The following is a 16425-nucleotide window of genomic DNA, read 5'->3' as shown; positions in this document are numbered from 1 at the left end:
TTATTTATTTAGTCATAATATTTCTTGTGTACATGTATCTATATTTATGCACATACATTGTAATCAGTTGTTTTTGCTAGTAGTTTCTAAGGATGCAAGTTTTTGTTAAAAGATTTACTTTTTATTTCCGCCAAAGCTATGTTCGTTTGTTTTTTTCTGTCCTTCAATGTAGATTTTGAATGCACCAAAGTGGTTGGTTAGTTGAAATGGAAGAAGATATATTCATGACCATTTTCCTTTCTCGTCAACATCAGCTTTTGTCATACAATTTCCTTTCATCACTTTGGTCAAGAGGAGGGGCAGAAAGTTTTGAGTTAGAGCATGATTCAAAGACAATTCATGTCCGCCTCCATTTTACAGCCTCTCTTGCACCCGAGGAATCGGGGATTGTAAAGGCCAACTTCTCTCACCTTGTTCTGGTCAGTTTTTTCCATCTGCATCACTGAACGGCACAGACACAGGTAACGTTCGCTTTTTATTGTCTCAGATCTTTGTAGCTGAGTATCTATTAGTCCTACTTATTTAAAACAAAAGAGTTTAGAGAAAAAAGATTCTTGGAATATGATAGTTTATTATAAATGACTTGGCATGAATATAGGAGGGATAGGAAAGCATGTTTTTAAAAAATCGATTGGATTAGAACTGCATTCACTCTATGGAGATGAAAACTGTAGTTCAGCATTTATGGAAAATTATTTTCTTTTAAAAAAATTGGTTATGATTTTTTGCTTTGTATTATCAAAATAAAAAGGGATTTGGGGGGTCAATAACTTTTTATTTAGGTCTAATGATTTACATATTGTCTTATCAATCTTGAAGTGTTCATGTGAGTAATCAAGTTTAGATACTAAGGAAAAGAATTAAAGAATATAGTTACATGTGCTATTTGTTTTCCATTTTTACTGTTTATTAGCATCTTTTCACACTGATTTAAAACAAGGTACGTCATAAATATCTACAGTTTAAAGTTTCTTTTTATATTGATATCAACTGATAGAGTCCTTTATGGGTATTAACTAAAGACTGCCTGTTAACAAATTTTATTTTCACATAGGCTTCTCTGGCAGCTAGAAGATTATTTCTTTAAGTTTAATATGCACAGAATCGTTTGGGATTAAAAATCCACGTGTCTGGGGTCTAATGTAAGAGATTTTTATTTGGCACATTTCCCCCGAGGCACTGGAATCTGAAATGTTAACCAATGTGCAGTGTTAACCCCCAATAATTTTCTTTTGCAGATAGTATATGGGACATACTTTGGTAGAGTCATGTTATCATTGAAAAGAACAACACAGTATATTTATCTACTCAGGTCAAGAAATAATTATCACAAACTGATATTCCAATCCTTCTAAGAACATTTTACTATCAATAATGTAGATCTGAATACATAATATATATGTATATGTATATACATATACTTTTCAAGCCAAGATATTTATGTTTTTCAAAATCTCAAAAAAAAATTTTTGTTTTTTGAATTAATAGTTTTAAAAGTATCTCAGTAATTTGTGATGGTATCACTTTGCCTAACACTTGTATATGTATGTTTTTGTATATGAACATTTTGAGCTAAATGGAATAGGACCCAGCCTATTTAATCTATCAGTAAATTAAAAAAAATTCTTCCCATATTTTCTAATAATATGTCTATAGTTACTAAGAGTATAAATGACTTTAGCAAAAATATTGAAAGTTTCTCATTTCTTATATAAATCAGGCTCAGTCTACATACTTTAGGCCCTTGAAGGAATTACTGAGCACACATCCACATGCGTGCACACGCATAATCTTCTTAATCCTAGTATATTTTACAAACTGACATTTTAATTTTTCTTTGGAATGAAATCATTCAGTTGAAAGTTTTAATGCAAAACATATATTTGTTTACTCTAGAGATGAGTGATCAAGAAGTGACTTATTCCACCCTGAGATTTCTTCAATCACCTTCAGAGTCACAAAACAGATTAAGACCTGATGGTACTCAAAGACCTGACGAGACTGAGGAAAAAGGTACACATTTCAGACATCTAGACTCACCTGACTCTTGTGTGCTTGCTAAGTCACTTCAGTCGTGTCCAACTCTCTGTGACCCCATGGACTGTAGCCCATCAGGCTCCTCTGTCCATGGCATTTCCCAGGGAAGAATACCAGAGTGAGTTGCCATTTTCTCCTCCAGGGGATCTTCCCAAACCAGGGATTGAACCTGTATCTCCTGTGGCTCCTGCACTGCCGGCGGATTCTTTACCGCTGAGCCACCAGGGGAAGCCCTCTTACAGACTGTCAGACTTTTGACGTTAGAAATAAAAAGTTCTATCCATATTCTAGGTGTTTAGTTGATAATAAGAAACCATAATGGTCTTTAATGATCTTTTAAAAAAAGTTGTGAGAATGTAGAAATTAATGCATTCTTTTAAGCTTGAGAAGGTAATAGTGTGTTTTTATTCAAATTTGGTCAAGAGAAATTCACAAGGACTCTTTTTTAGTTCCCCAACTAATCGAATCTGCACCCCCTGCATTGGAAGTACGGAGTCCTAACCACTGGTGGGCCAGGGAAGTCCCTTGTGAGGGCTTCCAAAGTAAGAGACAGACTGGAGTCTCAAGAAAACATTGCAATTCCTAGACAAATGTCTTACAGAATGTGAAGACATGAGAAATACGTATTAGAAGCAGTGTTTTTATTCAGACAAAAGGTATTTTGGTGTCTTAAATATTTACCAAACCTTAATGGCAATGAAGAAACAAAAATGTTCAAAAGGGCATTCTAACTTTTCCATTCTCTCTCTGTACCTTCGAACAGTGTCACAAACTCTAAACTGAAAATGACTTACTGATTTAATGTAGTATCCATCAGAGATACAAATTTTGGATATATATATATATATATATATATATATATATATACACAGAGAGAGAGAGAGAGAGAGGATCTTGAAAGTAGGAGAATAAATAGAGCATTGCTAGAGAAAAAAAATTTTGAAGATAAATGGAGAAAAATTGATTTCTAGAAAGTTCTTTAAGAGATGGAGCCCAGTAACATTTGCAGCTTCAGAATACTCACTCTTGGCTACCAATTTCTCATGAATATTGCCTGCTTTTTCCTTCTTCTTCATGATTAGTTGTGATCACAGAAATATGCCTGTCATTGTGGATTCTCATAAATGAGTATTGTGTTTATTGCCATCTGTGCTTTTGTGGACAGAGGAGCCTGGCAGGCTACAGTCCATAGGGTTGCAAAGAGTCATACATGATTGAACAGCAGCCCCCCACCCCCGCCCCGACATACACACACCTCTCTGTGCTTTTCTAAGGGATGCACACACACACATACCTTTCTGTGCTTCTGTGCTTTTCTAACAGAAGCATTTTAAAAATCCTCCAATATTCTTTTTGTGGTGTACAATTTCTGCAATGGGTGAATGTAAGTAAAAAAACCCTGAGACTTTAAAACTATAATTACTAGATGGCAAATTAAAAACAGTTTGTATCATGGATTTCTGTAAAACATTTTTTTAAATTTTATGTATCTTATTTTTGCCTGTGCTGGTCTTGGGTTGCTGCTTTTGGACTTTCTCTAGTTGCAGTGAGCAGGGGCTACTCTCTGTTGCCGTGCGCTGGCTTTTCATTGTGGAAGCTTCTTTTGCTGAAGAGCACAGGGGCTTACCAGGTGGCACAGTGGTAAAGAATTCTCCTACCAATGCAGGGTTTGATCCTTGAGTTGGGAAAATCCCCTGGACCAGGAAATGGCAACCCACTCCAGAACTCTTGTCTGAGAAATCCCATGGACAGAGGAGCCTGGTGGGCTACAGTCCCTGGGATTGCAAAGAGTCAGACTACTGACACGCACACACACACACACACACACACACACACACACACATACACACAGAGGTTCTAGGGCGCAAGGGCTTCAGAAGTTGTAGCACACAGGCTCCGTAGTTGTGGTGCATGGGATTAATTGCCCCGCAGCATGTGGAATCTTCCTGGACCAGGGATTGAACTGGTATCGCCTGCATTGCAAGGCAGATTCTAAAGCACTGGACCAACCAGGGTAGTTTCTGAAAATTTTTAGAGAAGATTGTTTCTATGTTTCAAATGGTGTCCAGGTTGAGATGAGTAGTGGGTCGGGCTCTGTCCTCAATGATCACTTTCTTCCTTATTTAGAGTCTTCAGTGCCCTGGCATGGCATTGCAGTGACTCTTGGGATCCTCTGTTTACTTCTCTTGATGACAGTCACCGTGCTGGGTATAAAGAGTAAGTAACTGAAATACATCCAAGTCTGAGTGCTAGAAATAACCACTCATTGTGTAGGTACCAACCATGCTCTATCCATTGTTCCATGGCTATAATCAGAGAATGTTCCAGGGAGTTCTTTCTTAGTGATTTTTTCCCCAGATAAAATCACAGTGTGATTTTCATTTTGTTTATCTATTCCTGTATCTCTGAAGCTGTAATGAGCTGTCTCGTTCTGTATAAGGCATGTTAACATTCTTTCTGATATAGGACTTAGCACAGAAGACCCCCTTTTCCATGGGGGATACCATCTCAGACCCCCAGTGGTGCCTGAAATCACAGATAGCACTGAACCCTGTACATACTATGGTTTTTTCCTATTCATACACACCTACGATAAAGTTTAATTTATAGTTTAAGCACAGTAAGAGAATATCTGAATTGCGAGCATCACTACTGTTGTGATTTCAGACCATTATTAAGTGAAATAAGGGTTGAATACAAGCACTGCATACCCCGACAGCCATCTGATGAAGGCTACCAAGTGACTGATGAGAGTGGGATACGCTCGACAAAGGAATGATTCCCCCTCCTGGGGAACACAAGAGGGATGGCGCGAGTTTCCATCACACTATGCGGAACTGCGTGCAATTTAAAACTTATGAATTACTTATTTATAGAATTTTCCATTTAATATTTTCAGGTTGTGGTTGATGGGGTAACTCAAACTGCAGAAAGCAAAACCAAGGTTAAGGGGGAACTATTGTAATATTCCGCCTTCTAAATTTATACCACTTTGAATCTCAGATACAAATTCTTTGAGAAACAACTGTTTGAAAGTGAATTATGACTTTCTCTTAATTTTTTAAAAATCTATAATAAGGAAATGATTTAGTAAAATGAGTGAGTCTATGCATGGATGTTAGATGATATTGAATGTGCCCTTTAGCTTTCATTTGAGTTCCTTGACATCTTTGGGGAAAAGTACTAATATCTTACACTCAGATAAAACTATGTATTTGGGTCTTCCTCTCTTTTTTCTTATGGATATTCTGTATATTCCAATGATATTAGTGCAATTTCTTCATGCTGTTTAGTGTAGACTTTTATGTGTTGCTAAGTGTTGGTCAGTTTCTCCTTTGGTACCTATTTGTAGACGACACACTAACTTACAAAGAAATTGAACTGAATGCTTAGATGGTACCATCATAATTTTATTTAGAAATCATGACTTATTTATTCTACACTTAGGTGGCCCATAGTGAGAAATCTGGTGTTTCAATTTATATCGTCACATTGTAGAGGTGTTACTTTCTAAATGTAAAATTAATAATTAAAGGAATGAAATAGGTTGGTTGTCAAAGTGGGATTTCTTTTCTCCTGTCCTAATTTCAACAGTGAAGCTTTATCAGTACTTTAAAAATTATATCTATGCTGTTAATTTTAGTTTTCCAGTATATTCAAGAAAAACATCAACAGGAGGAAACTCTACGGAACCTCAGTAAGAAGTATGATGTTATGCAAAACGACAACTACTTAAAGAAGCAGCTTTTGACAAAGAAGACTTCAGAATGTGATAGACTAAATGAAACTCTTCAGCAAATAAAAGGATTGGACTTGGTCTTTACAGAAAAGAAGGGGTGCTATCACGAAAAGTCTTCAGAATCTTTGCCAAATACAGGTATTGAGGAAATCTTGAATTTAAGATTGCACAATTTTCCATTACTTATTTCTCCTCCAAAAGTTTTGAGGCTTAATACAGGCTTATGTTATGTGTTAGGATCCAGGTCTGATAGACAACTTTTAATTTGTGCTTCTTAGATGTAGAGTGGTTATTTGAGTTTGCTTATCTCAAATACAGGATTGAGATGCCAGGAATCATGTTTGGATGAATAGTCTTATACTTCTCAAACTCAATTTCGGTTCTTGCCTTCTTATGCTCCCAGAAGGTGAAATAGTATTATATCAGGGCCCCTGAAAATTTGGATTGATTTGGACCTGCAGGCAAAGTAGACGCTTCAACTTTGTTGCTGACATGAAATATGGAAACTATCAGTAAAAATACATTTAGGCTAAAATAAATGCAAGTCATTTTATTTGTATGCTGTCATAAAGATAACTGTGTGTTTGTGTTTCCATTCTGCACTGACTTCAGATATTTGATCTATTTTATGATCAATATGTACTCCCTCCAGGGGGCTTCCCTGGCGGCTCAGCGGTAAAGAACCTGCCTGCAATGCAGGTGATGCAGGAGACATGGGTTCAATCCCTGGGTAGGGAAGATTCCCTGGAGGAGGGCATGACAACACACTCCAGTATTCTTGCCTAGAGAATCCCATGGACTGAGGATCTTGGCAGGCTACAGTCCGTAGGATCGCAGAGAGTCAGACAAGACTGAAGTGACTGAGGATGCACACGCGTATTCCTTCTAATACGTCTACAAAACTTGCCAGAGTGTTGATGTTTGTGTAACACTGTGTGATGATACTATTCAAAACATCTAAGAAATAATATTAAATCTCATACAATAATAAACTCTGTTATGCATAATGATGGAATGAATCGGCCCGATTAATGAACTTCTAAATATTTTGTTTAGTGTTTATTATACAAAGAGATTTTGCATATTTCATATTATTTAGGTATGGTTGTTAGTAGAAATGTACTGTTTCTATTGCTGAAGAATTAATAATATTTTATTTTTTTGTTTCTTTTGTTTTATTTTTTTACTACCTATAAAAAATTTAGATTTCATGCTGTAGAAAAGTTCACATCTTGTTTTTTTCCCCTTCTGTGGCCATTTTTCCGTAGCCTTTTTTTTTTTAAATTGTTTACTTTTGGCTGTGCTGGGTTTTGTTGCTGCACGGGCTTTTCACTAGTTGTGACGAGTCGGGGCTACTCTCTAGTTGCAGTATGTAGACTTCTCATTGTGGAGCCTTCTCTTGGTGTGGAGCATGTGCTCTAGGGCACACTGGCTTCAGTAGTCACGGCACAGGGGCTCAATAGTTGCGGCTCCCAGGCTCTGGAGCACAGGCTTGATAGTCATGGCACATGGGCTTAGTTGCTCCATGGAATGTGGGATCTTCCCAGATTAGGGCTTGAGCCTGGATCTCCCGCATTTCCAGGCAAATTCTTTACCCCTGAGCCACCAGGGAAGCCTCTTCCATAGTTTTAAATACTCCTCACAAACATGTTTTTTAATGTTGTATATTATTGCATTGCATTTGTAACAATTTAAATGTTTTCTTTATTAGACTGTTAGTTTTATCTTCTATAAATAATCATAAACGTACTTTGAGGGATGAATAATATTTTGATTTGGTATATTTTAAGCAATGAGGACAAGAAAAATTTCCAAAGAATAATTTTAATTTTCTTTAGAAGGCATTTCAGAATCTCTAAACATTTATAAAGTTAATTTTATTATTATAAAAACAGCTTTTCTGAGGTATTATTAATATGCAAAAAGCTACATATAACTAATGTATGCAACTTGATGAGTTGGGACATATGTATATATGGGTAAAAACATCCACAGTTAGGGTAATAGGCGTATCTATCACCTTCAAAAGTTTTCTTATGTCCCTTTCTGCTCTGTGGTAAGAACACTTAGCATGAGGTCTGCCCTTTTAACAAGTTTTTAAGTGTTTGGTTCATTATTAGCTGCAGGCACCCTGTTGTACAGCAGATCTCTAGAATTTGTTCACCTTGAGTAACTGAAACTGTGTACCCATGAAACAACAGCCCTTTCCCCTCCCCCAGCTACCCCTTTTCTACTTTCTGTCTGACTACTTTTTATATCTCATACGAGTGGAATCATGCAATATTTGCCCTTTGTCATTGGCTTATTTCACTTAGCATAATTATCCTGGTTTCATCCATGCAGTTACTGATGGCAAGATTTCATTCTTAAGGCTGAGTAATATTCCCTTTATTTTTTATATGTATGAACTCTATATTTAGTTTTGGCAATAGACAAAAAAGTAAACATGGCATTGTTAATTGTTATGTTTCTTGATACAGGGCAATAAAAACAATGTTGATTCTGTAAAAGTAGTCACCTTTGGTTAATCAAGAATGTGCTTCTCAATTGTTCTCTATCTCTGTTTTCATATCTCAGAAGCCCAGTGCTGGAAAATTAATATTCCCTTTAGACTAGATCACATTTTCTTCATCCATCAATGGACATTCCATTTCTAGACTATTGTGAATAGTGCTGCAAAGACTATGGGAATGCAGAGTTCTCTTGGCATTCCAGACTTCTGATGAAATTCACATTATCATTATTGATAGCTGTTAAGATTTTTCATAATAAATATCTTCCTCTGCTTAACAAAATACCGGATGAAAAGATGTTTAATGCTTCACCTTATGTATTATAGGCAAACTCAAGGAAGTCTCCTGGTGGTGCTGGGGAGTAAACTGTTACTACTTTACTGCTGAAACTAATAACTGGATGGGATGTTACCAGACTTGCCAAAGTCACAATTCATGTCTTTTGAAGATAGATGATGCAAAAGAACTGGTATCATGGATTGTTATATGTACTTTTATCCTCTAGGCCTCTGTCTCTCACCTTTGGGCCCAAGATACTGAGAAAATGGGGGAGTTTAGAAAGAGGAACCTTCAGTTATTCCTTGTGTCATGACTGTCAAGTGAACAAAAATTGTATAGTTAAGAGTCTCAAAAAAAAAAAATCAAACAGATTTTCCTAGTGAAATATCTTTGGTCTTTCCTTCTGTTAAACTAATTACTTAAAATTAAGAACTGAAGAACATGAAGACTGTATCACAGAGAGCCTCCTTGAGGATAGGAGTGGCAGTTGCTTCTTGGAGATCCAAACTGATGAGCTAAGTGTGGCATTCATCACAATCCCTAGTAAATATTCCCCTCTTGGTGAATGCTATTCTGAAATACCTTCTTGTTTTCCATAAAAAAGACAAAAATTTAGTGAGCAGAAGAACTTGCCTACTAATAAGAATATGATCTTGCTATTTTATAAGCATTCAATACATATTATCTATCAAGATGAGCACGATTATTTCCAAAATGGAAACCCCCTTAAGATGCAATTTGGGTCTTTGCAATCATCTCCTTTACTTAGGACTCTGAAAAAAAAGCATACCTTTCCTTTGATGAAGTTCTTAGTGAAGTGTAGTTGCTCAGTCATGTCCGACTCTTTGCGACCCCACAGACTGTAGCCTACCAGGCTTCTCTGTCCATGGGATTTTCCAGGCAATAGTACTGGAGTGGATTGCCATTTCCTTCTCCAGGGTATCTTCCCAACCCAGGACTCGAAGCTGGGTCTCCCGCATTGTAGGCAGATGCTTTACCATCTGAGCCACCAGGGAAGTCTTAACCCTTTGGTAAATGGCAGCCTGGAGCCAACAGTTATTTTTTTCATATAAGGTGGTAACCGAAAACCCAAAGGCAGTGTAGTTTAGTAGTTACTATTAGGAATCCAGGAGCCAGACCGCCTGGTACTGAATTCAGTTCTGCTGCTTAGGAGCTGGGTGACCCTAGGCAAAGTACTTAACTGCTCTGGGCCTCAGTTTTCCCACCTGCAAAATATAGATAAGAATGAGAAACATAAAAGTGGTGGTAGTTTTACAAATTAGCTTTATGGTAATTTTCATTGCATCTGTAGGCAACGTTCTGGAGGAGGTAATGGCAACCCACTCCAGTATTCTTGCCAGGATAATCCCATGGACAGAGGAGTCTGGCAGGCTACAGTCTGGGGTCTCAAGAGTCAGACACAACTGAGTAACTGAGCATGCACACATGTAGGTAGCATTTACTTGATCAATATTTGTATATATTATATCAATATGTGTATCTCTCAAAAGAATTGTAAAAAGAGAAAATACAGTGACAATAATATTGCATTTATCTTTTAAATTTATTGCAAATAAAAACTATCCACACACACAAAATGTGTTTTTATAAAGAAACGGTTGCAACTATCAGTCTGAAATCTCTACTTTTATCTAGAAAAATAAAACAAAATTTCTATGCAAATCTAGCAGATATTTTAAATCATAACATGAAAGAATTATGATGTCAAGTCATAAAATAATTTTTTATGTTTGTTGCACTAAAATAATTAAAATTATGTTTAGAAATATATTCAGTCATTTGACCATACATTATGTACTATATCACTTTGATATATTACATTTGGGTTCATAGTAAATATTTCCAAATATGGTCCTGTTTCCCTCTACCCCTTCCAACTACTGAATTACAGCAAGTCTTTTTTTTTTTTTATGAAGTTGAAGGCTCTAATGCCCACATCCCCACAAACATTTGTTATTTTAATAATTTGTTTAAAAGATTTCTTCTTTCACTTGAAATATGTAATGATTATTTTTCTTAACCCTTAAGTTTTCTCTGGAGCATGACTTTGAATGGTTTCATAAAATGTCATGTATTATTTAACAACTCTTCTATTGTTAGATATTTAGATTTAAACTTTTCCACATTTTAAATAACCTATTAGACTGGCAGCCATTTGTAACAGAAATAAACTATTAGATGAAAATTAATTTGGAAAATGAAAATACAGGGGTTGAAGGAAGAGAGGGTCTTTGAGGAAGGAGGAATGAAGGATCATGTAGAAATTATCAGACCACTGGTAGTAGAAACAGCTGGATCTTTTACCTGACTTTATTTTCATTCATTTACCAGATGGTAATGTAGTCCCATGATATGTTTTGCTTCCTTTATAGAACCTCCTTCAACCCCAGACTTGTCAAAATTCCTACTGGATTGGATTATCATTTAGCAAAATGGAAAATAGGTGGAAATGGATTGACAATGGCATACCTTCTAGACTGTAAGTTTCCAGGATGCATTCAAACTCTAATATTGGCGTTGGGTTGGAATGACTGTTTCTAAAAAGAATCTTCATGTAGCTCAACTCATTTTCAGGTAGAAGTCATTAGTAAGAAGAAGGAGAATGATTTAAAAAGTGTTTCAGGAAGTATAGTTAAAAAGGAAGAGAAGCATCATACAGAGTTATTAATATAAAATTATGATGCTAAACAGATGTTCAGAAGCATGTGTTATGAGGACCCCAGACTAAGACAGAATCATTAGGTAAGGTGATTGAACCATTCTGAATTAGCCATAGTGATCCCTTCCACAACCGCAAATAAGTATTTTGAGTATCCTCAAAATTCACTTGAAACTCCTTTGTATTAGTGGTGGTGCAATGGTTTAGTCACTAAGTCCTGTCTGACTTTTGCGGCCCCAGGGACTGTAGCCCACCTAGCTCCTCTGTCCATGGGATTTCCCAAGCAAGAATACTGGAGTGGGTTGCCATTCCTTTCTCCAGGGGATCTTCCCAACCCAGGGATTGAATCCGTGTCTCCTGCATCTCCTGCTTTGCATGCAGATTCTTTACCATTGAGCCATGGGGAAGCCTTTGTATTAGTAGTTTACATTAATTAGAAACAAACATAAATGTGAATATAAACATACACACATGCATGCGTATACACATATACACACCCACATCCTCTCTGTAGTCCTTCTATTAAGTGCAGTACTTTGTGAACTCTTGCGTTTACATTTAGTTATAATCTGCTATTCAATGATTTTTTAAAAAAAATCTGAACTGTTACATTTTTTATGTCTAAGAGTTCTCTTATATCTTCAAATCTGCTTGCTAGTTACTCATGATTTCAAACTGTCTTGAATTTATTGATTTCTTGAAAGATATTTATCATCCTCAATTTATATTTGGTATCTGATCGTTTTAATATTTGAAGTTTTGTGGGTCCAACCTATCATGTCTTTTGTTCATGATGTCATTTTCTTTGTAGTGGTTAGTGATTTTTTTTTTTTTTTGAGCCTCTGGAAATTATTTGAGGATTGAGATGAATGTGGCTTCCTCAAGGAAAAAATTTGCCTTTGTTGGCTGTCTTGGGGCATTGTGAATCTGAGCAGTTTTTAATTCTAAATTTGGGCTCTGCAAGTAGTGTGATTCTGGGCTGCAAACCTACAAGAGATGTCATTCAGGAAACAACCTTAATGTAATCATAGTCTGTGAGTACAGTTTCAGGTGAACACTTTCAGGGCCAAAATAAGATGTTCACATTGCATAATTAATCAAATCCATGTTAAACACATAGCACTATGCAAGGGGAAAGAGATGGGATAGCCTATCACACTTGGATGGAATGGGATAGGTTGTCACAGTTAGGAGAAGGGGCAAGTGTGTGAAAAGATGACCTGGATCCTAAGTTACACACTCGTCATCTGACCTAGCTCTGTGGTATCACACTTCCCTGATAATGATGGAAGGGCCAGACTTGAGATTTTTAGTAAGGGGCCAACAGACAGAAGGTTCTTGTGGCCAGCACATACCTTTTTTCTACTGGGTGGATACAGGAGCAAGCATGCCTGGTAAGAGCTGCAGCTTTGCAATTAACCTGAGGGGCAGCTATGGATTCTATTGGAGTTCCTCAGGCAGGGGGCCTGAATGAGTGTCACCCATGGGTGACAAACTTAAAACTGAATGTAGAGTGTCTATTTCATCATGTATATTTTATGTATGATAGTTTATGTCTGCTTGATTCTTTCTTCCTTTCCTGTGTTCAGCACACATAAGTTCTACTTACTCTTTGTCTTTGTGCTCAGTTGCTCAGTTGTGTCCAACCCTTGGACTGTAGCCCACCAGATTTCTCTGTCTATGGAAGTTTCCAGGTCAGAATACTGGAGTGGGTTGCCATTTCCTTCTCCAGGGGATCTTCCCAACCCAGTGATTGAACCTATATCTCCATTGGCAGGTGGGTTCTTTACTGCTAAGAGAAGCCCTCTGCTTACTATATCTAACAAATCACATAAGTTACTAACTTACTTAACACATCTGGTACTTTCTGCTTGTGCTTCACAAGCTATTTAGTTTTATTTATCTTCCTTAGTTGTTTCTCTTTTTACCTATAGCATATTCAAGTATTCCTAGGTAATATCAGATCAGATCAGATCAGTCACTCAGTCGTGTCCGACTCTTTGCGACCCCATGAATTGTAGCATGCCAGGCCTCCCTGTCCATCACCAACTCCCGGAGTTCACTGAGACTCATGTCCATCGAGTCAGTGATGCCATCCAGCCATCTCATCCTCTGTCGTCCCCTTCTCCTCTTGCCCCCAATCCTTCCCAGCATCAGAGTCTTCCAATGAGTCAACTCTTCGCATGAGGTGGCCAAAGTACTGGAGTTTCACCTAGGTAATATAGCAAATGCAGATTGCATGAGGTGTGGTTTGTGATTTTGGATTGTTAGGTGGGATTATTCCTTTTCTTTTCTGCTTAAATTCAAGGTTCGAGACAGTTCTAAGGTAGTTTGTATTGGAAATATATCACTTTTGTCTCAACCCTTTTGGTAGCTTGTTTTCTATGCATTGAGTTGGCCACAAAGTTTGGGTTATTCTGTAAGATGTTATGAACTTTTTTGACCAACCCAATAGAATTTTCATCTTGGGCAGAATTCGTTCTTTAGTCTGCTACATCTAAGGGAAAGACTGGTTTCAGTGCTTCACTTACCCTTCTGGGTTTCCATCGTTGCTTAACCCTCATAGTCTGAGCATGAATCTGCCTATTGCCAGTCCATGAACTTACTCAAGAGGTTTAAAAATTTTTTTTCAGTATTTTAAACTCTTTTCAACAGGAAGATAGTTCTCCCCTAATCTACCACTTTGCTGAAATACAGATCTTGTTTTAGATATTTTTTCAGTGAAATTTTAATGTTTTAGTTAGTAACTATTAGCTCTGGGGGTAACAGCCCCATAGCTAACTGGGAGAGAGGGAAAGAAAAGATATAAAACATCCATTCAACAACTTCATCTCTGCCTATATTCTGATTCTACTTTTTCTTCTTAAATTATATTTGCATGCACCCTTGTTACCTGTATCATAGAAATTCAGTTCCTCTACTTTTAAATATCTCATTTTAATTGAAAAAATTAACACAAGAAAGCAGGTTACTATGTCATGATCCCAACTAGCAATATTGCTCTCTGATCAAAAATTCCCAGTGTGAAACATGTGAGGTTATAGATGTGATCAAGAAGATGTTATTCTATTTAATGGGAAAAGAGCAATAGAAAATCTTTTAGTTTATTTATTTATTTGGCTGAGCCGATGCTTAGTTTCAAATATACAGGATCTTTCATTGTTGCATGTAAATTCTTAGTTGTGGCTTGTTGGCATGTGGGATCTAGTTTCCTGACCAAGGATCAAACCCAGCCCCATTGCATTGGGAGTATGGAATCTTAGTCACTGGACCATTATGGAAGTCCCAAAAATCTTTTAGTGATGAACTTATTATTAATATTTCCATAGGCCAGATATTTAGAAAATAGATTTAAAAATATGATTTATATTGTTGTAAGCTGCAGAATTAAACAGTTGACCATGTATGTTTTCTGTCTTACAGTAATTTGACAATAATGGATCATCATTTTGGGAAATATGAATGTGCATTTTTAACCTCAACAAGAATAGAAACTATTGATTGCGATAAAACCTATAATTGTATCTGCAAGAAGAGAATTGATTGCTTCAATAAACACTAAGAAGAAAAGGTGAAATGGAATTTTGTAAATTTTTTTGTTGTTGGTTTTCTATAGTAATTTGTGGTTAACTATAAATTAATGTTTTTGACTGCAGGACTTAGTTCACTGTAGAAACAGAGATGAGATGGAAGAGGAAGAGAAAATGCTCTTTTGGACTGTGATCGAAGACATCAGATGCCATGTGTCTTTTTGGGGAAGAGAGAATCATTTTGTCTTTGGAAAGCAATTACCCCTTTTCTTTGAATGGCCTTGAGGAATTGCTCTCTCTTTTCCTGAAACACCCCTAGAATCAATTAGACAACTTTGATAAATAGCTTGAGTTTTTTCCTTATTAATAGGATAAATCATTTCAATAGACTCTGGCTTTGAGAGATCATAATTAATAACTGAAAAGTACTTATCCTCCTTCCCACCCCATCTAGTACTTACCTCTCATTAAAAATAATTTTGCTGTAATTTCAAACTTACTGAATAGTTGAAACAGTAGTACAAGGAACTATCATGTAACCTTTACCCATGGTTACCATTTGTTTAAATTTTACTGTATATGCATTTTTATAGTTTCTTCCTCTCTGTCTCTTTCCTTGCTGATTCATTTGATAATAAATTTAGGACGTTATGCCCTTTTGTCTAAATATTTCACGAGAACAAGGATTTTGTCCTCTATAACCATAGAACAATTGTCAAAATCAGGAAATTTAGCGCTGCTACAGTACTAGGAGAGAAGTCTGGTGTGCTGCAGTCCATGGGGTAGCAAAGAGTTGGACATGACTGAGTGATTGAACAGCCAATAGCAGACTTCCAGTTGATACATTGTCTTTTTCATCAGCTCTAGATGTGGCCCTTCATAATTCGAAACACAGTGTTACAATGATGAATTCTGCCATCACTTTTTATACAAAGTGGTAGTGGAAAAGGAAGAAGAAAAAAGACATAATTTCTTATCATATAACTATAGAAATATAGCTATAAAGAGAGCTGTAAAAAATAGCTACCAATACCCTTGTCTCTGTAATAGGTTATGAAGCCATAGTTGAATTTATCACTTTCTATTCCTCCCACTCATTTTTCTCATGAAGCTAATGCCTCAACTAGTTGTGCAGCTGACTGGTGTCGTGATGGTGGCTAGAAGAGCTCTGGTACTGAAAGATTGTTGCTGAACCGCGAAAGATGCCGGGATTCTTGGCCTCTGGAGGAGAATTCAATCCAGAGCCAGAGACAAGGCTTGATCACTCAGAGCTTTTGTGTAATAAAGTTTTATTAAGGTATAAAAGACATAGAGAAAACTTCTGACATAGACATCAGAAGAGGACAGAAAGAATGCCTCACTGCTAGTCTTTAGCCGGGTGTTATATAGCTACTGCTGCTGCTACTGCTGCTAAGTCCCTTCAGTCGTGTCTGACTCTGTGCGACCCCATAGATGGCAGCCCACCAGGCTCCCCCATCCCTGGGATTCTCCAGGCAAGAACACTGGAGTGGGTTGCCATTTCCTTCTCCAATGCATAAAAGTGAAAAGTGAAAGTGAAGTCGCTCAGTCGTGTCCGACTCTTAGCGACCCCATGGACTGCAGCCCATCAGGCTCCTCCGTCTGTGGGATTTTCCAGGCAAGAGTACT

General features: G+C 37.0%; 1 protein-coding gene across 1 annotated transcript; it reads left to right on the top strand.

Annotated features, from left to right (window-relative positions):
- Nucleotides 1-333: 333 nt before the first annotated feature.
- Nucleotides 334-15444, top strand: LOC102416320 (killer cell lectin-like receptor 2). Its single transcript, XM_006076414.4, has 8 exons — nucleotides 334-461; nucleotides 1897-2013; nucleotides 4165-4254; nucleotides 5681-5914; nucleotides 8616-8758; nucleotides 10962-11068; nucleotides 14672-14819; nucleotides 14905-15444. The coding sequence occupies exons 2-7, from the start codon at nucleotides 1899-1901 to the stop codon at nucleotides 14808-14810; spliced, it is 828 nt and encodes a 275-aa protein (XP_006076476.3). The 5' UTR covers nucleotides 334-461; nucleotides 1897-1898; the 3' UTR covers nucleotides 14811-14819; nucleotides 14905-15444.
- The last annotated feature ends 981 nt before the right edge of the window (nucleotides 15445-16425 follow it).

This window comes from Bubalus bubalis, chromosome 4 (genome assembly GCF_019923935.1).
Source record: "Bubalus bubalis isolate 160015118507 breed Murrah chromosome 4, NDDB_SH_1, whole genome shotgun sequence".
Lineage (NCBI taxonomy): Eukaryota > Metazoa > Chordata > Mammalia > Artiodactyla > Bovidae > Bubalus > Bubalus bubalis.
This window is presented reverse-complemented; position numbering and strand designations above follow the sequence as displayed.

Excerpts from the sequence above, each read along its gene's own strand:
- LOC102416320 (XM_006076414.4), top strand. The coding sequence starts at position 1,899 with ATGAGTGATCAAGAAGTGACTTATTCCACCCTGAGATTTCTTCAATCA. Across the intron at positions 2,014-4,164 it reads TGACGAGACTGAGGAAAAAG|AGTCTTCAGTGCCCTGGCAT; the intron begins GTACACATTTCA and ends TTCCTTATTTAG. Across the intron at positions 4,255-5,680 it reads CACCGTGCTGGGTATAAAGA|TTTTCCAGTATATTCAAGAA; the intron begins GTAAGTAACTGA and ends TGTTAATTTTAG.